Here is a 27,873-nt window from a genome sequence, read left to right on the forward strand (position 1 = left end):
TTCTCTGGTTGGAGTTTCAGCACTTCCAGGAGGATGGAGGTCTTTCTCTCTGAGAGCTTTATGGACCAGACTGCAGGAGCTGACTGGAAAACTGACTGTAATGATGGAAGGACACTCAAGCCTGTTTTAGTCTCACAGTCCTTCACATGGGAGCACAGATCCAGCAGGAGATCACACTGACATTTCTTAATATAATCATCACCTATATATCTCTTATTAAAAGGGAATGTTTGATATGTGCACACTGATGATAACAGCTCCAGTATCTTCTCTCCTGTCTGCTGTTCTCTCTCTGCTGCTGCACAGAACAGATTCACAAAGAACCTGATTTTTTCTTTGTGTGGCCACCAAGCATCAACACTGGAACGATATGAAGGAAACGTTTAGTGATGATTAGATCTAAGGTGCATAAATACAACCGCAAACTACAAATGGACTTCATTTTGTCCATTTCCGTCCTGTAATAATGAAACTGCAGGTTAAACACATCTTCCATGAGAGCAGCTTTAAACAGGACTGACTTGTCAGCACTGAGCTACGTTCTTCTTCTTCTTTGTATGATTTCATGATTCTGCTGCAGGTCAAACATGCAAGTTTCCATCAAACACATGTGTGCACTCCAACACTCTCCTCTCTGCTGCATGAGCTCAGTCACATGCTCACCTTCATTCACACAACTTACATCAGCTTATTGAATTTAACATGAAATCAAATCATTTCTACATCTATCACATCTAAATCAAATTCAACCTTTCTGATGAGAACTTCTTTACTTTAGATCCTGTTTCATCTGAGATTTATAGAAAATATGAAGCACAAGACAAAATCATCACTTTACAATTTATGGAGCTTCAAATATTTCCATCACTTCTTGTCACAGCACATCTTTTCTTACAGATATTTGACTCATGTGAAGAAGATTTCATCTACCTGAGCTGTGAGATATAAGGCAGACACTGCAGGAAACTCCTCACTTCACTCTCTTCATGTGAGCAGCCTGTCAGCTCCACTTGTTTCTTCTCTGGTTGGAGTTTCAGCACTTCCAGGAGGATGGAGGTCTTTCTCTCTGAGAGGTTTATGGACCAGACTGCAGGAGCTGACTGGAAAACTGACTGTAATGATGGAAGGACACTCAAGCCTGTTTTAGTCTCATAGTCCTTCACGTCAGAGCACATATCCAGGAGGAGATAGCACTGATATTTCTCCAAATCATCATCATCATCAATGGCAACAAAAGGGAATTTATCAAAGCTGTACACTGATGATAACAGCTCCAGTATCTTCTCTCCTGTCTGCTGTTCTCTTTCTGCTGCTGCACAGAACAGATTCACAAAGAACCTGATTTCTTCATCTGAATCCTCAAAATCAACACTGGAACGATAAGAAGGAAACATTTAGTGATGATTTGATGTGAGCTGAATAAAAACAACCACACACTACTGATGGACTCCATCTTGTCCTTCCTGTACATAATGAAGCTCCATGTTAAACACATCTTCCATCAGAGCAGCTGAACACTGTTTTACACTCTTACAACACAAACACTCATCCTGCTCTAACACATCTGCTACATCTGCAGGTGGACACACAAAGTGATGAAGACTCTCTGCTGTCTGAAATCTTCATCTGCTGCTCACTATAGAGCTGCTACCATCATCATCATCATCATCATCATCATGCTCAGTAAAGTTCAATAAAGTCAGGAGATAAAGTGCAGCTTCATGTAATTCATTCATTTACTGAGTTACTTCACTGAAGGACTCATTGAGTTTGATTTCATGTTGTTTCCATGGCACTGATCAATTGAAGTATAGAGGATGTATCACGCTGTATCACTGCAGCATAGAGATGTGTGCCAGAGGTGTGGTCTTTGGCTTCGCTGCAGGGCAATGCTGTGGAGGCTGAAGGGGTATGGAGTTAAATCAGGGCCATAATGTTTGTTTAGTTAAAAAAAAATTTGAAATCGAAAATATGTAAACTGAAAGCAAAAGTCACATTTTTAGAGTGAACTTTGAAAAAGAAAGAGTTGGATTTAAAATTTTCAGATTCAGATCTTTTAAATTAATGTACAAAAAAAATTCTTCAGATTCGGATTTTTCTCTCAGCTTCAATTTTTTTTTTTTCACTTTCAGATCTCTATTTTTCAGTTACAGACTTTTGGCCCTGTTTTGGCGTGGTGGGCGTGGCTACACACAGAGGGGCGGGGAATCATGAGTGACAGCAGACCGCTGCAGGCTCAAGATGGTCCATTTTTCATGTTGCCTTCAGGAAACCTGGGAATGAACATAATTTATCAAACACCTGCTGCACTGTATTATTTGATAATGTTTAGAAAAGATGTCATGCATAACTGCTAAAACTCAGTTACTAAAGCTCTTTCAAGCAGTAATGTGTACAAATTACGCCGTAACTGATCAATTATGAGACGTTTTCCCAGCCACTACGTGAGAAGTGGTCATTCCCCATGCTCTCAAAGTAGCGCGCATTGTATCGGGTGGGGGCTGCTGTTAACTTGTCCCTCAGTGAACGATGGCGTCGTCTTCCAACAACACTGCTGGCGCGAACAATCAGGTGAGTGTTCAAGTTTGGAACAATTACACTGCAGTCTGTGAATACTACGAATTTAAGAAGTGGCTATTGTTACGGTTAATTTTTTTTTCCTTTTTTTTTTATTTTATAACGTTTTTTGCTGAAATGCTAGCTCAACAGAAATGCCTCGCTATCATTTTCGGCTGAAACTTACTTCGAAAGGTAAAGTAATATTAACAATTTGATCCTTCCCCAAAAATATGGAAAACATTTTAAAAGACTCCATAACTAATCGGGCTTGGGATGCAGTCTTCATCACCTGCGCTACGGCAATGTTGCAAGACTCTCATCCATCCATTATCTGGTTCCGGTTTTCGATGCGCTCTGAGGTCATAGCAAATTAGAACAAACATCCTACTGAGTGATTTTGCAGAACTACCTTCTATTTATAGAGTTTCTAATTATTTGGCATTATTGCAGCAAACCAGCCTATGAAATGGATGAAACACATCGTGACTGGGTTCCAGCGCTACATAAGGGACCTGCTTCAAACATACCACCATGCCAATCAGATTACTTCTTCCATGTGAGGGTGAAGAGGTGACCCTTCTGGATAAGATGGTGAAGGTTTGCTGCGTTTGGTGAACAGTGTGGTAGTAAAACCAGGGAAAATGAAACTTGCTCCTGTTAAATATTCTTAAGTCTTTTGCTGTATAAATAGTGGTATTTTTTTCAAAAGATACAGTAAATAATGTTAGTAGTGGGTGATATCATGTAAACACTGTCATGATTTTATGTAAACATTTTGTCTTTTATAAACTATAAATGACATGGATTCTACATTGTAACTGATGTGATTTTCTATAAAGTGGTTTTAATAATAAAAAAGAGGCAAAACTTAGTTTGTTTCTTTATTCAATTTTTGAACAGTGGTACTCAGTACATATTCAGTAAATGCAAATTATTTACATGGCAGTGCACTACAGGCATAAATCTAGACCCCTAGATAAAACATTATGGCATTATAGCAGTGACAACTCCTCCACAGTAGCAGGTGGGATTTTTTTTTTTTTGAGGACGGCTCCTTTTACCTTTCACTACGGATGGTCTGTTTATGTTTTGATCAAGAGCCTTTTTGGGCAGCTGAAGAGGAGAAGTCTATCTTATGGCCAACCTCTGGCTGTGTCTTGGTCACATTACCCAGCAAAACCAGTATGCAGGTTCATCTGTAACAGGCCTTGTGCCACAGATCCGCACTGTTGCTTCTACATTAAACAGAAGAGCAGCGACATGGCTGCAGGTCTCAGCGACTCCGGCCATACAGGTGCAGTGGGCGGCTTCAACCTTCCCTGTGATGCTCACAGTGACCCATGGCTGCAATGCTGGTTCATTCAGTCTTTGAGAGTGCAGCACCTGAAACACACACAGACAAAGTTCATTTAAAGACAAGAACTATGAGCCAAGGCCGACATAAATGTGTTTTATCTACTTTATCATAAATGTGACAGTGTTTAGAAAGTTAGCACATACATGTAATTTTTCATTTCTTTATGTGTCCATCTATAAACGCTGCATTTTATAGGGTAAATCTGCCTGTTTTCTGTCAGAAACCTGCCTGCAGAAAATGAACCTAAAGTATGTAATGCAAGGATGTCATCACTTTAGAGATGGAGAAAGCATAAAGTGACAATTATGAATCACTTAATATGATAAGGAGATTCTGCAGGTCATTAACCAATGTATAAAATTAAAATAAAATGCATTTTTAGTGACACAGGACACAAACACAGAAGCAAGATGTATATTTAAATTATTTATAATAAATATGAATAAATCATTGCAATTTCTTTAACCATAAAGAATAACTAAATCCTTCAGGACAATGTCTCATCAATGTACTGAACTCACTATGTTATCCACCTAACAGCCTCCACATGTTCTCACTGTAATTTCCCCTCATGAGTGAATTTATGCTGCACTAATCTGAATGTTTGGGGGAAAATCAAACGCATTTCACACGCAGTACTCGAGCTGACTTACCTTTGTTTGAATGACGACTTGTACTCGCTGACTGCACAGATAAGGTATGAAAATATGTGAGGTTATGTCAGTAGCGGTTGGTCTTCAGGGTTTCTACTCCACGGCCGTGTTTCATACGGGTCCACATTTCCAATGCACGCTATTTTCTGCAAGTACCGCCGCCGCCTCTGGACGCAATCGGTCTCTATACCGTCCGTTTTCTTTGGAGCTGCTTTTAAGCATGATTCTTGTCGACGTCGTTCCAACAGAGTGTCTCTTTTGATTCGTAGACCCCGAAAATGGCGCCGCGCTCCGCGGCGTGACGTCAACTCCAAAGCCCTATACAATGCGCGCTACTTTGAGAGCATGGGGAATGACCACTTCTCACGTAGTGGCTGGGAAAACGTCTCATAATTGATCAGTTACGGCGTAATTTGTACACATTACTGCTTGAAAGAGCTTTAGTAACTGAGTTTTAGCAGTTATGCATGACATCTTTTCTAAACATTATCAAATAATACAGTGCAGCAGGTGTTTGATAAATTATGTTCATTCCCAGGTTTCCTGAAGGCAACATGAAAAATGGACCATCTTGAGCCTGCAGCGGTCTGCTGTCACTCATGATTCCCCGCCCCTCTGTGTGTAGCCACGCCCACCACGCCAAAACAGGGCCAAAAGTCTGTAACTGAAAAATAGAGATCTGAAAGTGAAAAAAAAAAATTGAAGCTGAGAGAAAAATCCGAATCTGAAGAATTTTTTTTTGTACATTAATTTAAAAGATCTGAATCTGAAAATTTTAAATCCAACTCTGTCTTTTTCAAAGTTCACTCTAAAAATGTGACTTTTGCTTTCAGTTTACATATTTTCGATTTCAAATTTTTTTTTAACTAAACAAACATTATGGCCCTGATTTAACTCCATAAAGGGGCAGCTGCCGCTTGTTGGCATAATAAGGTCTCTCCCTTTTTAGTGACGCCGGGAACTGGTATAAGGGGAAGAGTCAGCAAGACAGCTGGCTTATCGACAGGAGACTAGCACCAAACCAAAAGAAATACTGCGAAAACACAATAAAAAAACAAACATATAGCCTGAACAGTGTGTCTGGTCCGAGTGATGTGTGGGATCACAAACCCATCTCTCTGGGATAATTACATTAATAAACTCTTCAAGAGTTTCAGATTATTCAATTAACTGGTTAAAATCTACTGATCTTCTGATTAATTCCCACTGCAATCTGGAAATATTAAATATTTAGGTATTAATATCTCTCCTAAACTAACAAAATTAAACCACATCCCACTTTTAAATAAAATAAAATGCAATCTGGAGAGATGGAAATCTCTACTCATATCACTCATTGGAGACTCATTATAACTCCATGGAGGGGCATATGTAATATGACAAGACTCTGGATTGAATAATTGCTCGATTTTTGATTGGCAGGGCATCCGAGGGGATGTGCGACGCTGGTGTGCATCCTGCCCAGAGTGTGAGCTCGTTAACCAACCAGCCATTCCAAAAGCTCCTTTGACCATTCATGGAGTTCCCGTTTGAGCACATTAGCATGGACCTCATTGGGCCATTTCACCGAAGTACACACAGATATTACTTTGTATTAGTTCTGGTGGATTATGCAACACAATATCCCGAAGCGGTGCCATTGAGTACCATTTCTGCACAGTAGCAGAGGTACAGTTTCAGGCCATCGCATGTGTCAGTATGCTGAAAGAGATACTGATTGACCAGAGCATGTCTTTCATGTCTTGCGCACTAAAAAAGCTGTACAGGTTACTGGATATTAAATCAGTTTGTATCAGCATCTACCACCCGCAGACTGACGGGCTGGTGGAGTGCCTGAATAAGGGTTTGAAATCCATGATTCATAAGTTCATTGACGAGGATGAATGCAATTGGGATCGCTTATTAGACCCTCTGTTGTTTGCAGTGCAAGAGATTCCCGAGGCCTCCACAGGAATTTCTCCCTTTGAGTTACTGTTCAACAGAAAGCCATGGGGGATGTTGGACCTGATTAAAGAAAACTGGGAGGAAGGTCCAAACTCAGCGAAAAATCACGAACATCAGCAGCACCTTAGTTGAGCAGGGCTAGACTCAACACATATGCAAAACGCAAGGGTGGCGGGGCTAAACTCAGGCAATTTTCATTGGGAGACAAAGTGCTTGTATTACTCCCTTCTTAAAGTTCAAAGTTACTAACCAAGTGGCAAGGAAACCTTGGTGGTCATATTGTCATGGTCCTGGGTCTTTGACCCAGTGTCTTGAGTTTATTGTTATTATTTTCCAGTTTCTACTGTTTTGTATTTGTTCTTAGGGTTTGAGTTGTGCGTTTAGTGTTTCTATCATCCCTACCTGTGTCCTTCCTCTGTGTCCTGTTCGTGTCCCCGAGTTGGTATTGTGAAACAGTCTGTAAGTTTCCTGTTTTACTTTGTAGGTTTGTGTCTCGTTATGCCCATTAGTTCCAGCTGTGTCCCCTCGTGTCTGCCATTTCCTAATTACCTGGTGTGTGTATTTATACTGCGCGTCTGCCTGTGCTCCTCGTCGCGTCGTTTGTGTTTCTCTGTGAATCTTCTGTGTATTTAGCATTATTCCGTGTTTCACCGTGTCTCTCTGTTCCTCGCCCCGTGTCCTCCTTTTGTGTTAGTTTTCCCAGTTTAGGTTTATGTTCGGTTCTGCCCACACCTTGGTTATTGTTCACTGTAAATAAAACTCACTTGCACCTCCGCCACTGTCTGCTATTTGGATCCTCCTTCTCACCTCCACACGACTGCTGCCCCAGTCGTGACAGTACGACGCGACCAGCATGGATCCAGCAGACTCACGTTTAGTGTCAGTGGGGAAGTATCTCACGCAGTTGTGGAATTACTATGGGAGGATAATCCACGCTGCGGACCCCTACAAGAGGCAGCTGGAGGTAGTTTTCTTTGATCATTGCTTGTTGTCCACTGCCTCCACTGTCACTTTCCTGGACATTAATGGACTAAAACGCATAATAACAGCTCTGAGAGCGAGGCTGAACTATGAACTATTTGGCATGGGCGGTCCTGGGAAGGAAGATTCAGCTGCCCTTCTGGAAACCCTCGCCGCTTGGTGTTCTCGGCGCCAGCAGCATTTTTCACCAAGGTTTGTGGCCAAATCTCTCGATCCACCTTTAAAGAAGAAATGCTACCCTCGCCATCATCACCCTACCACACTTCCTCTCACACCTGTGGTATTGACGGGAGCGGTGGTCATTTCCACACCGCAGCAGAAGCAGCCGTAACAGCGTTCTACCTCCTTTCCTTCAGGCACCCCCGCTTCCTCTTCCACAAGGAAGCAACAATCGCACCGCCGGCGCATCACCCCGAAGCCGGAGTTTGGCACTTCAGCGCGCCCGGCTGTGGTGAGTGTACAGGACACTGATAGTGTTATTTCTGACTTTGGGACTTTGTGTTTCGTGACAGGGGATAGTACTCCCAGTGGTTTCCCCACTTCACCTGCTGCACGTGTGTCAGTGCAATCTGTTCAGCCATCAGTTCAGTTAGCTGCTCAGCAGCCATTAGCTCAGTCAACGCCTCCACCACAATCAACTCCGCTACCTGTAGCTCAGTTTTCAGTTCTGTCAGCCTCTCAGCCACCATCACCACTGGCATCATTACAACCTCTACGGCAGTCCATAGCGCAGTCAGTAGCACAGTTAAGTGCTCAGTCACAGTCTTCGCTTGGCCCTTTTCAGGAGGCTGTGCCTACTCCACACATTTTGGACTGTTTTTCTAGCATTCACCCCAAGCAGAGAGACAAGCATACTAATACTGACATATTTCCTCATGAGCTGGCTAGTTTTCAGACTGTAACTTGCTCCAGGGCGTCCCCAGAGGCTGACTTGCAGCCCTCAGCGGACTCTGGACCCCTGGAGGCTAAGAAGCCAGATGAGGACTGCACTCGGCTGTTGCTCCCTGAGCAGGGTCAGTGCTCCGCGCAACAGCAGTCTTCCTTATGTGTGCCAGAGGCCCACGAGCCTGCTGGTTTTGTTTTGTGTGTACCTGAGGCCCATGTGCCTACTGGTTCTGCAGCAGCTTCCGCTGAGGGGTCCTGTGAGCCTCCTCACCCTGCTGCTTCCGCTGGGGGGACCGAGGAGCCCGTCCAGCCACCGCCTGCGGCGCCACCACCTGCGGGTCCCACGCCATCGCCTGCGGCGCCAGCCTCCGCGCCCTCATCCTCGCCTGGTCCGGCCTCCGCGCCCTCATCCTCGCCTGGTCCGGCCTCCGCGCCCTCATCCTCGCCTGGTCCGGCCTCCGCGCCCTCATCCTCGCCTGGTCCGGCCTCCGCGCCCTCATCCTCGCCTGCGGCGTCGGCATCGGCCGCATCCTCGCCTGGTCCGGCCTCCGCGCCCTCATCCACGCCTGCGGCGTCGGCCGCATCCTCGCCTGGTCCATCCTCCGCGGCCGCATCCTCGGCATCAGCTTCAGCCTCGCCCAGCAGAATAAACTTTTGTATCATGGGGTTCCCTTTTGTTCTGGTTTTGGGGGGGGAGTTGATTTTTAATTTGGGAGTTTTTTTTTTGTTTTTTGTTATTTTCTGTTTCTCCTTTTTCACTTATTTTTTCTTTTTCTTTTATCTGTTTTATTGTTATCATCTGAATTTTAATGGCCTAATCTGTCTTGACATATGTCTTTGTATCGGTTGGTACTTGCTGTATTGGGCCTGATATGTCAAATTACATGTTACGTGTCCTAACGTTTTCCACCATTAAAAGACACATTTTTGTTCATCTCTTTTTTTTTTAAAATGTGTAAAAATTGTTTAATTTTTGTTGTTTAATTGCAATTAAGTCACTTTCTTTTCCAGTAATACATGAAAACATGATTGGACATTGATATGTGAACATTTCTTAATAAAGAGTCGATTATTTAATGGGGTGTCCTAATTTTCTCACATGACTGTATATCACCTCAACCTCCTTAAAGCATGGAGAGGGGCTGAGTCTGCTCCTCTGGTGAGCCTGGTTAAAGAAAGAGATGAGTTGGGGCTGGAGGTGCCAAATTCCACCATTCCAATTTCGCTGCATTGTGACAACCACCCCACACAGGCCCAGAGAGCAGATGTTACTGCATTGCAACAACGTTTTGCAGATGTGTTATCCCCCCTTCCTGGCTATTACGATGCTCATGAAGCACCATTTTGCGCCAGCATTAAAAGTCATCTGAGATCTATAGAAAATATGAAACTTCATAGCAACAAACAGCTGAACAAGTCAGTGAAACAGTGGTGTACTGAGCACGTTCCCCTCTAAAATATAACAGAGTCTGAATACATTTACAATATGATCCATGTAGATAAAGTCACAAATATAATGCTGATGACAAACAAATAGCACAAGACAAAGGCGACGTTCACACTGCAGGCGAACGAGCATCAAATCCGATTTTTTTGACCCTATGCGACCCATATCCGATCATGGTATGACAGTGTGAACGGCACGAATCCGATATTTTCAAATCCGATCTGGGTCACTTTCATATGTGGTACTGAATCCGATACATATCCGATGTTTTAGAAAGCGACTGCTGTTTGAACGGTTATGTCACATTAAATCCGTCTTTTACGTCATTGACACAAGACAGACGCCATAGCTGGACTGGCCATCGGGCATACCGGGCATTTGCCCGGTGGGCCGCTGGCGATTTTTTGTTTTTATGGGCCGATGGATTTTTTTTATTTATTTATTTTTTTAGGAAGGGTATATATAATGAAAGGTGTTGGATTGGCCAATTGGTCATGATCGACTCTGGGCTGGACCAATTACAGCCGAGGAGGCGGATGCACCCTCCCCTTGTTTAGCAATCTTAGACGAACTAAAGAAAATGGAGAACAAAAAGGAAAGGAGGTGTTTATGAAAATATCACTAAATCTGCCATTTATTAATTTTAATATTAATTAATGATCATGTCTCACCTCTAGTGTTCTTGGTCTTAATTTAAGGTTTCTACCATGTGTTGTAGATAGTTCAGGAGGTTAACTCGACCAAGCAGTCTTTTGTTTCCGCTATGTACTGTTTAAAATCCAGAATAGGGAGGATGGTGTAGGTTTAAGTTTATTAGATTGATACATTTAAACCAACAAGGCAGTGTAAATCAAAGCAGTTGTTTTCATGCAAAGGCTTTATGGTTTTTCCTATAGCGATTGACAGATCACGTGACTTTCACGCATTGCATTCCGGGAACTCGTGGCAAAACAAGTACCGCATCAAATGCAAGCATTTGCAGCACCGCAAAACGTTCATTCTCTGGTTCCAATACCTTCTTGGTTTTTCTTTGCCGCACAAAAAAGGAATGTACAAAACTAAGGAGAACAATGCCGGACCGTACAAAGACAGACTCGACGAAAAGGCAAAGAAAAGATACGAGGAAAAAATCAAAGGAGTGAAAGGGTCAGACCCTTACATGCACACAGAGTGGACAAAAAAGACGTTAGCGTGCTGCCCAACTTTCACCACGCTCAGATTTATAATTATACGGTTCTTGGGTGAGTGCATACACTCATGAAGTTTAGTAACTTCAGGTCACTGCAACAAGCCCAGGTACAGTTTACCGACGGATGGGTACAGGACCTTGAAATGCACCGTGTAGAACGAAAGACCATCGTACAAACAAAGGTAAGTTTACCAGTCTCACAAATCGTCGTCATAAATACACATTCGTTAACCGTTTATTAATATAACCTTTGAGCTCAACGATAATTAATTAGTAGTGGAAATAATTTCTGATACGCATTACAGAACTGTAGCAGTGACAATAATGTTGTATGTTGTAATCGCACTGGACAATTAGTGATACAAAACAACTGTTTATCCTGTGAATAAAAGTATATGTTTTTGTCAATGTACCATGGTAATAACAGAAGCGAAACACAATATTGTGTCAGGACAATTCACTATTTATGCACAATAAATAAAGGAGCATAGCACGACAATTTCTGTTCAGCGCCAGACTTGCTTGTAACCTATATCACCAATTATGTTAAGAAAAATGACGTATTAACTACTACAAAACACTGACCTTTGTGGGAATGCTTGGAGCAGACTAACATGTGAGCTGGAGTGTTCTGAGACGTTATATTTGGTATATCCAGACCATCCGTCGGCTCTTACTTCGGAAACATGGCTTAAAAAAATTCTCCTCAACGACGTAATCCGATAAAAAAAAAAAAACGATCTCTTTACCTGTCGGCTTCCCGTGGCTGTCATGCGACCGGCTATTGCAGTTAATAATACAACAGCTTCTTGCCATTTTTTGGGTTTCTTTTTATCGCTGTGTAACTGAGTTCAATTGAAAGCCTGCGTGCGCTAGTACCTCTTGCCACAAGTTCCCAGAATCCTTTGCGGTTTTACCCCTGAATGACGTCACATTTTCAATCTCTATCCTGGTGGGCCGGTCTCTAGTCAAAATGCCCGGGCCGATTTTTTGTCCCAGTCCAGCCCTGACAGACGCCAACTATCAGCACCGGAGAAGCGCCCGAGAAGACATCGCGAACGCTTCCTGGCCATCCAGTGTAGATGTCAGTGAAACTGTTGGGAAGACAATGTTGGAGAAACGTGAACATTTTATTTGTACTGTATAATCTGCAGATTCTGACAGAAATCTGCAACTATCCTTTGAAGCACCGCTCCTCTAAAACAGCAATAAGGATCATTATTAGGTTATTTACATTATTATGTAAATAACAAAATAACTTAAAGCAAAAATTGGGAAACGTAAAGTCCGAAGTCTTTATATTAAGGGCAATCAGTCAAACAATGTTGTTTGCTCTGGGTCTAAACAGAGCGCGTTGTGTGTGAATTCTTCTTTTGCGCATGTGGGCCGCTTTGAGCATTCACACTAGAGCGCGTTTGCTGTCGCATTTTATTTGTAGTGTGAACATGCAGACAAAAAAATCAGATTTGATCAAAAAATCGGAATTCAGCATTAAGACCTGCAGTGTGAACGTAGCCAAAATCATCACTTTACCATTTATGGAGCTTCAAATATTTCCATCACTCCTTTTACAGCACATCTTTTCTTACAGATATTTGATCATGTGAAGAAGATTTCATTTACCTGAGCTGTGAGATATAAGGCAGACACTGCAGGAAACTCCTCACTTCACTCTCTTCATGTGAGCAGCCTGTCAGCTCCACTTGTTTCTTCTCTGGTTGGAGTTTCAGCACTTCCAGGAGGATGGAGGTCTTTCTCTCTGAGAGCTTTATGGACCAGACTGCAGGAGCTGACTGGAAAACTGACTGTAATGATGGAAGGACACTCAAGCCTGTTTTAGTCTCATAGTCCTTCAAATGGGAGTACAGATCAAACAGGAAGTCTGATTGATATTTCTTCATATCGTCATTCATGTATGTATCATCAAAAGGGAATGTTTGATATGTGCACACTGATGATAACAGCTCCAGTATCTTCTCTCCTGTCTGCTGTTCTCTCTCTGCTGCTGCACAGAACAGATTCACAAAGAACCTGATTTTTTCTTTGTGTGACCACCAAGCATCAACACTGGAACGATAAGAAGGAAACATTTATTGATGATTTGATCTCAGCTGCATAAATACGACCACACACTCACTATAGAGCTGCTACCATCATCATCATCATGCTCAGTAAAGTTCAACAAAGTCAGGAGATAAAGTGCAGCTTCATGTAACTCATTCATTTACTGAGTTACTTCACTGAAGGACTCATTGAGTTTGCTTTCATGTTGTTTCCATGGCGATGATGGATTCAGGTGTAAAGGATGTTTCTGGCTGTATCACTGCAGCATAGAGATGGTTCACAGCTGCTTTGATTTTCAAGCTGCTCTCATTTTCAAAAAGCCACAAACAGTTTGAACTTTGACTTTAAACATTTGATGTCACGTTGTTGTTGTTTTAAGAGCAGCTTTAAACAGGACTGACTTGTCAGCACTGAGCTACGTTCTTCTTCTTCTTCACATCATTTCATGATTCTGTTGCAGGTCAAACATGCAAGTTTCCATCAAACACATGTGTGCACTCCAACACTCTCCTCTCTGCTGCATGAGCTCAGTCACATGCTCACCTTCATTCACACAACTTACATCAACTTATTGAATTTAACATGAAATCAAATCATTTCTACACCTATCAGATCTAAATCAAATCTAACCTTTCTGATCAGAACTTCTTTATTTTAGATCCTGTTGTCCTGTTTCATCTGAGATTTATAGAAAATATGAAACTTCATAGCAACAAACAGCTGAACAAGTCAGTGAAACACAGTGGTGTACTGAGCACGTTTCCCTCTGAAATATGACAGAGTCTGAATACATTTACAATATGATCCATGTAGATAAAGTCACAAATATGATGCTGGTGACAAACAAATAGCACAAGACAAAATCATCACTTTACAATTTATGGAACCTCAAATATTTCCATCACTTCTTTTCACAGCACATCTTTTCTTACAGATATTTGACTCATGTGAAGAAGATTTCATTTACCTGAGCTGTGAGATATAAGGCAGACACTGCAGGAAACTCCTAATTTTACTCTTTTTATGAGTGTATTGTGTCAGCTCCACTTGTTTCTTCTCTGGTTGGAGTTTCAGCACTTCCAGGAGGGTGGAGGTCTTTCTCTCTGAGAGGTTTATGGACCAGACTGCAGGAGCTGAAAAAACTGACTGTAATGATGGAAGGACACTCAAGCCTGTTTTAGTCTCACAGTCCTTCATATGGGAGCACAGATCCAACAGGAAGTCTGATTGATATTTCTTCATATCGTCATTCATGTATGTATCATCAAAAGGGAATGTTTGATATGTGCACACTGATGATAACAGCTCCAGTATCTTCTCTCCTGTCTGCTGTTCTCTCTCTGCTGCTGCACAGAACAGATTCACAAAGAACCTCGTTCTGTCTTCATCTGATGTCTTTGTATCAACACTGGAACAATAATAGGGAAAAATTCAGTGATGAACACATCTTCCATCAGAGCAGCTGAACACTGTTTTACACTCTTACTACACAAACACTCATCCTGCTCTAACACATCTGCTACATCTGCAGGTGGACACACAAAGTGATGAAGACTATTGCCTGAAATTTTCATCTGCTGCTCACTATAGAGCTGCTACCATCATCATCATGCTCAATGTTTTGTTCCCTCTGCTGCTCTATTGATGAGATTCATCAAGAGATCAGAAAAATATTTAAAGTCAGAGTTTTAATTCAATGTAATAATTTCTGTAAGCATGACACATTCGAAGTTAAAGACAGATGAAACATAGATGTGGGCATAACTAGATTAATATGCATATAAGCAATATACCTGAGTGAGTGGATGTTGGGTAAACACTGTAAGAGTAACTCGCTGACAGATTGGTCAACGGAACTTCTGTGATCCCAGTGGAGGCAGACTTTAACCTTCTCTGCACTTTTCTGCAGGACTTTTCCAGCTTGGTCATAGAGTTGTGGCTGACTGTTTACTGAAAGGTGCAGCTGGTTCTCAGCAAAGCGAAGTAAGCTGATGTAATCCACCTCCACCTCGCTGAGAAGACAAATGGTCCAAAGCTGCCATGATAACTGGGAACTGGAAATTTATTGGAGAGCTTCATATTAATTGACAAGTAATGAGATGTTAACAACCATCAAGTCTCTTGATGGTTGTTAGTTTCTTTTAAAACAGTTGTTGTTTTAAAACAAAAAAAAAAGCCAAGAAAATAAGAGTCCACAAAATAGGTAAGTATGTTTGTTATTGCCTCAACTGAATTAAAATGTTTGCTTTTTTCATTCTAGTTTCCACATCTCAACACCAAGACTCAACTGCAAGAGTCTGCATAGACAACTCAGATTCACCACAAGTGTGCTGTTAACACGTACAGGCAGGGGTGTCCAAATCCAGGCCTCGAGGGCTGGTGTCCAGCAAGTTTTACATGTGTCCTTCATCCAACATAGCTGATTTTAATGGCTAAATTCCTCCTCAACATGTCTTGCAGTTCTCCAGGCCTGGTAATGAATTAATCATTTGATTCAGGTGTGTTGACCCAGGGTGATATCTAAAACCTGCAGGATACTGGCCCTTGAGGCCTGAAGTTGGACTCCCCTAGGGTACAGACTAATGCACAGAACTTTAGTTTGTACTTTGTAATTTTTGCTTACCCTTAGTTTGGCCACTGACTTAAAAATCTGCAATCTTGTGTTATGATCCTTGGTCCGCCTTTCTTTTTTTTTTTCAGGTACACTAACATATTTAATGTATCAATAGTTAATTATTGTTTCACAGAGAGTTAGAAAAATATTCTTAATATTATTATCCTGATATCACTTCAAAGTTTCCCCCAAGTTCTTATGCTCATCTTAGGCAACCATCATATAAAAAACTGTTTAAATTTAATTTTTATTATTTGGGGAACAACGAGACAACCTTTAAAAGAGGAATAGTTTTACAAGTGGAGCTCACTTACTTTTTTCTCCTCCTTATCTTTTCTGTCTATATTTTCACTAGCTCTGCATTTGGATAGGGTCAGTGTCACTACGGGTAGCATGAGGAGATACCTGGAACCTGCAAAGGTTGCACAGATAATCTAGCTTCTCCAGGATTGCACATCAATATGTGCCATTCCCAAAAGGTTTTCTGTGTCTCCCAGGTGAGTCCCAAGTTCACAGAGAAGATTCCAAGAGTTAGGTAGTTACCTAGGAGAACTGGACAGGACCCTAGAAGGTCCTTAACCCATCTGCAGGACTGGAATCTGCTCCTTTTTGCAAGGAGAAATAGGATGAAGACTGCTAGTGCCCTAGATAAATAACCTCCATCAGGGCCCTGGAGGGAATGTCTCTGACCAAACAAACAATCAGAAATAGACCTCAGGGCCTGAAATCATCTAGTGGGCCTCACTGCCTGGCACCAAGGACCCAATTGTCATCTGCTACTGGTGCCCTGTTATTTTCAAAGATGGGAGCAGTATCACCCTGAGCACATATGACAAACATGAAGGGGTCTGGAGAAGCTGTGGAGAACAATATGCTTAGAGATGGCACGATACCACTTTTTTTATGTCCGATACCGATACCGATATCATAAATTTGAATATCTGCCGATACCGATATGAATCCGATATAGTGTGTTTTTTAATCAATAAAACTGTTTTTTTAATATCTTGCTGCATTTTGTATAAGTTCATACTCAAGTTTAAGTAAACAACAACACTAAAGCTATTCTGTTATACCTGCATGTAAAAAATACACTGCACCCAAAATATTTCATAGTTCAGCAACACTGATCGATCTAATAAACTTAAACCTACTCCATCCTCCCTATTCTGGTATTTTAAAGAGTACTTAGCAGAAATATTAAGCAACCTAACTAATAGGGTTGCAAACTCCCAGCAAAAAAAAAAATAGAGAACCACCCCCCACCCTCCACCTCATGATGCTTAATCGATGTAATCAACTTTAATTTGATGCAGTGTGAAAAAAAATGCACAGAAATAAATTATTTTTCAAGAATAATTAAATAGACTCAACATCTTTCTTCAACAGAATTGCAGACTGCACAGATGCTACCTTCCCAAAGGAAAAAGTACTATAACTTACAAGGGTATATTAGACTTAACAGTTACTATATACAGTAATGGACTTCTATACATTTTACATCAGATTAAAACTTTGGGTGTAAGATTCAGATAATTATTTATTAAAAGCTAGACATTTTAAATAAGAATAAGAAAGAAAAGTATGTCTTTGTGCCCCCCTTTTCCCTGTTCATGCCCTATCGGCCCCCCTGGTTAAACTTTGCTAGATCCGCCCCTGCACAGTTACCAGCCGTCAGCTACGTAGAAAAGGATCCTGGTCTAGAAAGTAATATTAAATAAATTCTAACAACTGCTTATCAAGCTTAAACGTGCTGCTGTTGTTCAGCCGCTGGTTTCCTCTTTCTGGTGCAAAGTGGACCAAAAACAAAGAAGAGAGACGGACTCGCGACAGAAAAGCCGATCAGCTGATCATTGATCAGTTTTATGATTGAAGCAGGAGCAGGAAGGTGAGGGAGAGAGAGAGAGAGAGTCAGTCGCTCCATATATCAGTTGTTAAGCTTAACATGGGAACGCTTTACAAACATTCAGAGATGAACTTACACACTTGCTTTACTTCTCTCTGGGATAACTTCGGACATGAAATGCTGGTTTGGTAGCGAGGCTACAAATACACACAGCCGCTCAATCACGCCATGCATACTGCTCCGACGTGCTACGGTTATGAGCCGAGTTACGCCATGTCGCAAGTTTTGTGAGGTGCTTTTTTGATATTTAATGGATCGGATTACATTTTTTATTTCTCGCCGATATCCGATCCAGTAATTTAGGTCAGTATCGGACCGATACCGATACGTAATATCGGATCGGTCCATCTCTAATTATGCTGTTTGTAACTTCGTTCAGAATGACCAGTTTGGTGATGGGTCAGAAATGATCTTCACAACCCTCTACAGGCTAGGCAACTACACCCTGACTACCACAAGGTATCAGGATGAAACTCCTGAACCCAATGTCAGACCCCGCATTGCTGCACTGGGTCCTGGGCTCCTCCTTCTGTATGACAACGTCCAGTTTCATGTGGCAAAAGCATGCAGGTAGATCCTGGAGGATGAAGAAATTGATACTATTGACTGGCGCCTGACTTGTTCGACCTAAATCTAATAGAACATCACTGAGACATTATGCTTTGGGGCATCCAGCGTCACCAGATAAGAGTTTGACCATCACTTTGTTTTGTCAACATCAGCTCAAGTGTGAAGCAAGGTGGTAGCACTATGATGATTGCTAATGGTTTAGTTTAAAAAAAAGGCATCATGAATGTGTGAATTTATTACATTTTACATTTTAAATGAAAATCTCAGATACACATGTGTCTTGTATATGGAGAGTGATGCAAAGTATTTGTACTTTGGAAGTTCTGACAAAAATGAAGAAAATACTAAAGGCATTGGAATGACAATGGCAAAAAAAGAAGCATGGAGACCTTCAGACATACAGCAAGTTAATTTAAGTAGATTTTATGTGATCTTTAGCTTATATTCATAAAATTAAGGAGTGATTTTAGCTGGTCTACCTCAGAGAATGTTTACTAGTATTAAAAGTCAGAAAATATCAAAACGTCTACAGATATTTAGATTAAACAAACATGTAAACTATATGTTCTTACTTACCTTTGGAGTTTGCTCAGACATCCTAGTAATGGTCTCATTCCTTGTTTTGATACTTTTGTCTTTTCCAGGTTCAGCTGTATTTTCCTCTCCTTACTCTGGCTGATTATATAGGACACGGCATAGCATTGCTGAGGATCGAGAGTCTCTCCACTCAGATCAAGACAGTAGTCCAGTTTATCCAGAAGATAAACACAGGCTTCAGCAGACTGAGACTCATAGAGACACTGACATAAGAACAGCAAGTCTATTTCACAGTCCTCAGTGTCACTACGATCTACAAAGGTGGTCACCAAGTGTTTGAAGAACCAGCCAGATGTTTCTCTGAGATGCTGAGAAGTAAACAGAAATTGTAACAAGTCCATATTCTTCTCATTTAACAGTCCACACAAAAAAGGAACCAAATGTTTCATGTGTTTGATGTCATCAGTAAGACACTGTTGAACAACACTTCTGGTCCGTTCTGGATCCTTCAAGACCCACAGTGCTGCAAAAAACTCTTGAACTGTGTAGTGGAGAAAGGTATACAAGGGTTTCTTGGCAGTTGGGCTGACTTGAGTCACACTCCTGCTTAAAAAGGCTAAATGAGCACAGCTTTCTAATTTGGGCAGTGATTTCAGGTTCACATTTTTTCCTTCTGTTGCATAAAAAGCTGCCTCAGACAAAGACAGTACTGCGTCCCATTTAGTGCTTTCATTTTCAGATATCTTGCAAACATTTCTCTCATTGCAGAAATGGAGGATATTGAGGTATATTTCTGTAACTGTGCAGGGATGTGGAGAGAAATTGGAGCCCTCAAAACTAAAGCAGGCAACCACCATCAGGGCGTACATGGGGACATGGCAAAGAGAGAATAACTCCAAGTTACACAAAACTTTGCTGAAGTGTTCCTCACTCAGATTCTTGGATAAGTACTCTCTGATGCCCTGCTCACTGAAGCCTTTCACTTCCACTCTGAGACAGTCCCAACCTAACAGGAAGTCTGCTGACTCGACCTCTGGTCTGCAGGTGATGATGATCTTTGCTTCAGGTACAAGAGTCTTCTGTATGAGCTTAAACACCACAGAAGTAGAAGGGATATCTGTAACACCATCAAAAATTATAGTAACACTGTCAGCATTATTCTTTATGTTCTCCAAAACAACATCTTTGCCTTCATCTGGTTCATTGATCACACTGAAGAGAAGATCCTCCAGTTTATGGACCTCTGTGATGTTGGGTGTTTCTCTCATATCAAAGTAGAACATGTAATCAAGATCCTTATTGTCTTTCTCTGACCACAGTTTCAACATCTGATGGACCACAGCCGTTTTCCCAATTCCAGGTTTTCCTACCAAAAGGATTTTTCTTTCATTCATTTTCAGCAGTTCACTGGGGGAAGTTTCCTGTTTGTCCTCAGGTATGTAGGCCTTTAGTTTTTTAGTACGAACCTTCCTGCTTTTCTTGATCTTTGATTTTTTTATTTTGGAGATTGAAGCCTGTCTTTGTGTGTCTAACACAAGTGACGTGTACGACAAAGATGTCTCCTTGTTGAACAGGACTGCTTTACTTTGGGTCCATGATCTTTCTGAAATCTTCTGAGCTTTGGATTTCAGCTTTTGCTGGTATCTGTGGCACGGGCTGGGCCCTGAAAGAAAGGAGGTGTAGGAGAAATGAATTAAAAAGTAATTTAGTGATTTAACTCATGTGTCACTGAGCAACACTGCATTAAATGTGTGTGATCACATGAAATTATGCAACAGACTTCAGTTTGTTTAAAAATACCTTGTAAATATGTTACATCCATGTTGGTGTCCTCCTTGAAAGAAAAGCAGCTGATCCAGTAGCTCAGGTCAAATTTGTCTTTCAAAGAGGAATCTGTCTCTGTATTTTCCAGAACAGATGGTGAGCTTTCTGTGGATCTCTTTCTTGTTATGTCAATAATCCTGAGAAACTCATAGCAAGCTGCTTCCCCCTTTTTTATGACAGATTCCACAATTCTTCTGCTTTTGTCAAAGTCGTCACCCTCTGCCTTTATTTCACTGACTTCTTTCTCTGAGAAAACTCCTCTCTGGTACAGATTCTCCACAATCACAGTAGTGAGCCCCTTTAATGTTCTCACCAGGTTGAGTCTGGCCCTCCTGACGTACTCCACTGCTGACTGAGATGTACAAGCCATGTTTCCTTTATTTCCTGGAATTCAGTAACTTCTGTTGAAAAAAAATGTGAATTTAAACAAAATATATTTCATTTCAAAGATTCAGACTATTAAATATAAATCATGCTAAAAGAGTAGACTTGATCTCCACCCAACACTAATTTATCTTAGATTGATGTCCCACTGATCACATCCTTTGTCAAACAAGGTGCTGGTTTGTCAAACAAGCTGGGGGAAGGACTAAAACTGCATTTAAAACAAAGACACACACAACTGCTTAATTTTAAATTATTTTTTAATTAAGAACGAAAGTAGAATTTTCTTTTCCACACTTTTATTGGATGCTTAATTATTGAGCCACTGTTTTATTTTTGATGTTGCTTTTGATCCTAGCACTGCTCGGCTTTGTTTTAAATTGATGTGTCAAGTGTATTTATAATTTATCCTCAGGCTTTTTTCCCCTGTGTCTATTGATTTTATATTCTTCGTTCATTGCATGTTTTTTTTTTTTGCAAATAAACTTGCAACTCTGGTTTTTATAAGTGCTATGCATTTTCTCATTTTACATCCTCACTACTTACTCAGCACACTGCGAGTCTTAGTGACTTGCGTAGTAATCTCTTTAAATGTGTGTGTCACATGCTCATGTCAATGATTATTTATTAATTCACTCATTTATTTGTTCTGGACTGTTAACAGCTCAGCCATTCTTCAGCGAGATCTACACTGATGTTGGAAACTTTCTCCAAATCTATGCCATACATGTTATATTTTTTTTATGAACCATATTCATCGCAACTCTGTTTTTTAAACTTTTTATGCTTTAAGCTGAATTTATATTAACTCCATTTTACAATCAGCCAGTTAAGAATCTCTGGTTTCTTAAAAGATTCAAGATTATTTGTCACATGCATAGTTATATGAGTACAACACGCAGTGAAATGAAATGTGTCCTGAAATGCTCCACAACTATGCATAAAGAGGATACAGTAAGTAGTGAATTATATACATTAAGTTCTGGTTTAGGACTCGGATGGCCTGAGGGTAGAAGCTCCTCTTCAGTAGGGATGGGTACCGGTACGTCAGAACCGGTGCCATAATGACATGAACACTTTCGTCCCTGGTTGAAAACTTCTATCCACAGATTTTTCATCAAATCGAGCTTTCATTTTAGTTTGCACTTGCTTCAGGTTTTCCCCGGCTATTTCCCATGCTAGGCGATGTCTATCTCGAAGCTGACTCACGTAGTTAAGAACACTACACTGCTCCTCCGGGGTCTCCGCCACTTTTCCGTCAAAAGTCAGAGAGGGCCTCGGACCACATGTCCGAAAACCAGCTCAGCGGGACTGCTGTTTAGCCTCTCTAATGGCAAACAACAATAGGGGAAACCCTCATCACACTCTTTACCAGACTCTAAACAGAGCTTATGTAACATAACTTTGAGAGTTTGGTGGAACCTTTCCAAAGCACCTTGACTCTTGGGGTGATATGGGATAGATGTAACATGCTTGGCATGTAGTTCTTTAACAACCTGTGCAAAGACTTTAGACATAAAGTTGGTGCCTTGGTCTGTTTGAATGATTTTCGGCAACCCAAACATAGAAATAATTTGATCAAAGCCTTAATTACTGCTTTGGCTTTCACCGTATGGAACGGAATGGCCTCCGGAAATCTCGTTGCTGAACACATTACAGTGAGAATATACTGATGACCGGCTTTTGTTTTCGGCAGAGATCCCACACAGTCTAGTATTACTTTTTCAAAAGGTTCACTCATTACTGGAATAGGAGATAATGGCACAGGCAGAATGGGCTTATTGGGTTTGCCCACCAACTGGCAGGTGGCACAAGACCAACAGTAAGCAGCTACATGCTTTTTAAAAAAAAATCAGGCCAAAAGAAGTTGTGCAGCACTCGGTAATAAGTTTTATTTATTCCGAGATGCCCAGCAATGCCGGCGTCATGTGCTAAGCTTAGCACCTGATCACGATGCTGGGATGGTACCACCACCTGTGTAACACTCAATGTTCCACGCTGATCTGGACCACCGCCTCATTAACACGCCATCCTGCAGGAAAAAATGAGGAAGGATGCTTTCCCCAGCAGTGACAGCGACTGTAAAACAGGAACTCAAAGACTTGTCATTTTTCTGAGCGGTTACCAAAGCTTCTTTATTCACATCTCCGCCCAATTCCGGCATTAGAATTATCAAACTGCATTCCTGTTTCATACCGTCTTTCTCCCCTACAAAAGGCTTTTGCTCTATAGCCACAAACGTATCTGCGATACTAACGACATCAGCAAATGTGTGCGCCTGCATAACAGTGCAAACGGGAAACACTGTCGCTTTCGGATCAATAACATCTGAGGTGGTAGCAACAGGGGTATCCATCACTTTAGGCGGTGGAAAAACTTTCCCTCCGGCCTAATCATTGCCCAAAATAAATGACACACCTTTAAACGGCAACTGTCGTCTTACGGCGACATACCCGGTGGAGTGGTGCACGAAGAACACTCATTTCAATTCCCCACACCAACACATCTGTGTGGTAGGCGGTTTTATCCGACAGTGGCAACACATCATCTAACATAAAAGACTGATGTGCCCTGGTGTCTCGGAGAATAGTGATAGGTGACCAGACTCACGGCAATAAAAACATTCCCGCCTTCAGTTTCCTCCTGTCTCGCCTTTCGGGCCTGTTTAGGAGATTTTATTCTCTTTTCCTGCCTTCCCCTCACTTCTCGTGCTACCCCAGCTGGGAAAATGGTTTTATGTGTGAGGGGAAATTTGTCCACTAAAACTGCTGCTTTCGCCAGGGACGTCACCTTCTGCTCATTTAAATAAACAACTAACTGATCAGGGAGACACTTTTTAAATTCTTCTAAAAGAAGCACTTCCTTTAATCCCTCAATATCCTTCACTTTGCTTGCTTGCATCCAGCATTCAAACAAGTGATGTTTCTCATGGGCAAATTCCACAAAAGTTTGATCAGCGGTCTTTTCACTTTTACAAAATTTCTGACGGTACGCCTCAGGGACTAGTTCATACGCGTGCAGAATGGATTTTTTTCACAATATCATATTGGAGGCTGTCGTTAACGGAAAGGCTAGTACATACTTCTGGAGCCTTGCCGATTAACTTACACTGGAGTAGCAGCGCCCCAAACTCCTTAGGCCAACTCAATGCAGCTGCCATACGCTCAAAAGCGTTGAAATAAGAATCAACCTCAGCCTCCCGAAATGGAGGGACTAGTGTAACATGCTTGGTGATGTCAAAGCCTGTTGAAGTAACTGTGTCTGTTTGGGCAAAGTAATTATTAAATTGCATTTTTTATTTAATTGAAATTAAATAATTTCCCATGGCACACCTAACGATCTCTCACGGCACACCTATGTGCAGCGGCACAGTGGTTGGGAAACACTGGTTTATTGGTCTGTGTATGGAAGACTATTGATGTTTGTTTATGGTATGCGGGCAAGTGCTGGTTGTAAAATATTATTGTCTACTGGACTTAAGTTCTAATGAAGATTGGCCATTTGATTTAACACTTTTTTGAAAGCAGTATCCTTTAAGCTTGTGTGTAGAGTGGTTAAAACAGATAACATAATTTGAGCATTTTAAAAATACACAAGTGAATATTGTACTACAAAGCTTATACACTGCTATTGATGTGTTTGTAGTTGTGATAGAAATGAATGTTTTATTTTTATTTAATGAAAGAAATGTTTAAATTAGGGCAGGATATTTTAATAAGGGTTTGACTGCTCACAATATTCACAGATGTGTGATAACAAACATGGTTTTGTATCTTTTGGTTTGTATTTAAAGGTTTTCCACCTAGTTTTTATGACTGTATTAATTGATCATTATCATTATTATTATTATTATTATTATTATTATTAGTAGTAGTAGTAGTAGTATCATTATAAACTTCTCGGTGCGGTACAGTGTCTACTGTAATTTTACAATAACACAGGTCTGCAAAAAATAAATAAATTTTTGCTGCATGGGATATTTTTGGTAAATTTGATGTATTTTTAGGGTGCTGAATCCAAAAATGATCTCCATTTCCCTCCATCACCTACAGTCTTTTGCAAAACACGAGGAGTTGACATTAAAAAAGCACAACAGCTGTGATGGCTGCATGCAACCACACAATTAAGATACTTAGGTAATATTCATTTGGTCTTTTGTCTTATGTTTACGTTATGCTCTAAAGCTTCTGTGATCATAAGTTCACTAATTTGTTATTTTGAGTTTACCTGTAATGCATGACAGCACTAAGCTATAGCCCAAATGGTGGCATAGACTCTGCTTTGCATTGTTTGTTGTTTATATTGATTATATTTCTGCTCTTTCTGAGTTACCTGACCTCCGCTCCAGTCCTTCCTGGTTTGGCTGAAAGAAGAGGCTGTGGGTGGAGCTGGTTTAAATGCAGAAGCCAATAAAGTGGACTGGACCATCTATTGTGATCATGCAGGGGGAATGGGGGTTCTTCTTGAATGATGGTTAGCTGTTATCTCTTTAGTTTTCACCTTTGGTGTATATAATGGTTTATTCATTTGCTATATAACCGGAGCTGTTTCTCATTTGGGCAGGTCAGTTTGAGTTATGTTTTTGTTAAGTGACTTTTGAGTAAAGTTCTGTTAAGTTAACCTCTTTTATGGGCCCACTTGGTTCTTAAAAAAGTTTATTTTTGTTATTTTGAATTTTTGTAATTATCTTGTCCTTTTTGGGGTATAATAAAACCCATTTTTTTGAAGATTACATTTGTGCCTGTGTGTTCCTGGCCGCTTGGATCCTGACAACAGCGATGAACGAAAATCAATATTTGGTTACAATTAACTATGCATTTTTTTTCTTAGACTCCTTACCTTTCACTATGAACAAAATAAACCTGTCAGAACATGCATCTGAGCTCCTCACAACCCCCCCCGAACTCCATGAATTCCTGGCATTTTGTATTTTTAGTTCTCTTGAGTCATTATTTGATATGTTTTGTTTTGTTTTGTTTTGTTTTTTGACTCAAGTATAGGATAACAAGTTTCAGTTTTAAAAAGGAAACTGTACGCTTAATTACACTAAAACATGAGTTTTCCATGAGATGGAATTTTTAAAATATTCTTCCTGGTTTCAGTGAGTAAAAATCTATAAGAAACAGTCAAAAAGTCCTATGCAGTTTTTCGGTTGCAGACCTGTGTAATCTTTCCCTTGAGTAGCCTAATATGGCTGACGCACCGCTAGGATAAAGGGTGGCAACATGACCTATATATTCAAAAAAACAAAACGGAAATCACATAATGCTGGGCTTACACTGTGCGATTTTTGGCCCATTTTGAGCCGATTTTTCAGTCGTGCGACCGTTGTTGATCGGCCCGAGTTTGGCCTTCATCGTGCGTCGTTCATCGTGTAGTATACATGGGGTAACGAGAAGCGATTAACACCTCACGACCAGCTCCCGATCATCAATCGCTTGGTCGGGAGGGTGTCACCGCAGCCGCTCACACTGCGCACGCGCAAACACATATATGTCGGCGAAAAAGACGGAGTAGCACAGCAGTGCAGCGTGTGATCTGGACACAAGCGATGGAGGCACTTGTAAAACTTTGGAAAGCTCATCTGAGTCTTTTCAATGTGGCATCACAAAATTATCATGACCACAACAACCGTGAAAATAGTTGGATCTACACTGCTGCTCAATGTTTTTCATTAGCAATTTAGCAAAGTTGATGGTGGTGGTGTGCGTGTCTGTGTGAGTGAAAGACAGAGAGGGAGAGCGAGGGACAGATTTTCTGTTATAACCTTCATTTTATGGACGCACAGTGTGAGCACTCAGGTCGCATCAGAGCATCGGGCCATATAGTGTGAGACCCTGCATCGTGTGAGACCCTGCATCGTGTGAGACCCTGCATCGTGACCGACGAACTTCTAACCCCTGTGAGTCAGTCGTGCAGTTTGAGCTGAAGCTGAATAACGCGACTGAAAAAAAATCGCACAGTGTATGCCCAGCATTATGAAACACAGACTCGATGTAACGGCGGGAGTTTGATCTCAAAACATCTTTAAAACAAGTCATAACATACCTGAGCAGCAACACAGAGCCTCACAGCTGAAGGCACTTTCATTTAAAATAAACACTTCCTGTAGTTTCGCCTCAGCTCTTTTTGTAGCTGCTGCTAGTGTCCACACGATGGCGCCATTGTAGTAGCAGAAAGATGAAACAAACCACTTCTGTGGACGTTGGAAAAATGTTTTTATTGAGAAAGGGAACATATTAAATGATTTCAATAAAATTAAAAAGCATTCTATAAATACACTAACAACAATAAATACCATGATATACACAAGGACCTAAATGTGAAGAATATAGTCAAAAGCTTTACTTTTCACTGCGAGGTTTCACCAATACAAACATCAAGCAGATGGAAAACAAGTACCAACAAAATATCAAGGCTCACTTTGAAAGCAAACTCAGTAAATAATAATAATAATAATAATAATAATAATCTTCATCTTCACCATAATAATCTGAAACTGTAATTTCTTTTAAATTCACTTGTGGACATTTCCTCAATAACTGCAGTGATTTTTTTCCCATGTTGATCTGACCTTTTCCTCCATAATAATCAATAATCACAACAAACTGGACACTAGTCCAAGCAAAGAAAGATCAGTAGATTTAAGACAGACTGAGGAAGGACTGCAGGAAAGTTAACAAGTACAAACAGCTATTTTACATGAAAGACCTGAAAATACCTAAGGAAACTTCTTCTTGGAGAGCAGATAAGATGTGTACTTCCCACTGAGTTTGTTTTGTTCACAAAAGAAAAATGACACAGACAAACCGACAAACCACAAAGAGATCCAGAACATACAAACATTTATTGCAAGATACAAACATATCTGCAAACCTGAGGCTCTGCAAACCTGAGGTTCCATTTTAACTAGGGTGAATCTTGTCCTTTTCATTAATATTTGTTGATAAAGTATTTTA

General features: G+C 40.9%; 1 protein-coding gene across 1 annotated transcript; it reads right to left on the bottom strand.

Moving 5' to 3' along the window:
- Positions 1 to 1,007: 1,007 nt before the first annotated feature.
- Positions 1,008 to 27,044, bottom strand: LOC120436336. The gene is made up of 7 exons (XM_039607206.1): positions 26,963 to 27,044; positions 20,507 to 20,931; positions 18,746 to 20,369; positions 14,873 to 15,133; positions 14,047 to 14,487; positions 11,895 to 12,109; positions 1,008 to 1,371 (listed from the first exon to the last, which is right to left on the bottom strand). The coding sequence occupies exons 2-6, from the start codon at positions 20,898 to 20,900 to the stop codon at positions 11,980 to 11,982; spliced, it is 2,850 nt and encodes a 949-aa protein (XP_039463140.1). The 5' UTR covers positions 20,901 to 20,931; positions 26,963 to 27,044; the 3' UTR covers positions 1,008 to 1,371; positions 11,895 to 11,979.
- Between the last annotated feature and the right edge of the window lie 829 nt (positions 27,045 to 27,873).

The sequence above is a fragment of the Oreochromis aureus genome, linkage group 23 (genome assembly GCF_013358895.1).
Source record: "Oreochromis aureus strain Israel breed Guangdong linkage group 23, ZZ_aureus, whole genome shotgun sequence".
NCBI classification, from domain to species: Eukaryota; Metazoa; Chordata; class Actinopteri; order Cichliformes; family Cichlidae; genus Oreochromis; species Oreochromis aureus.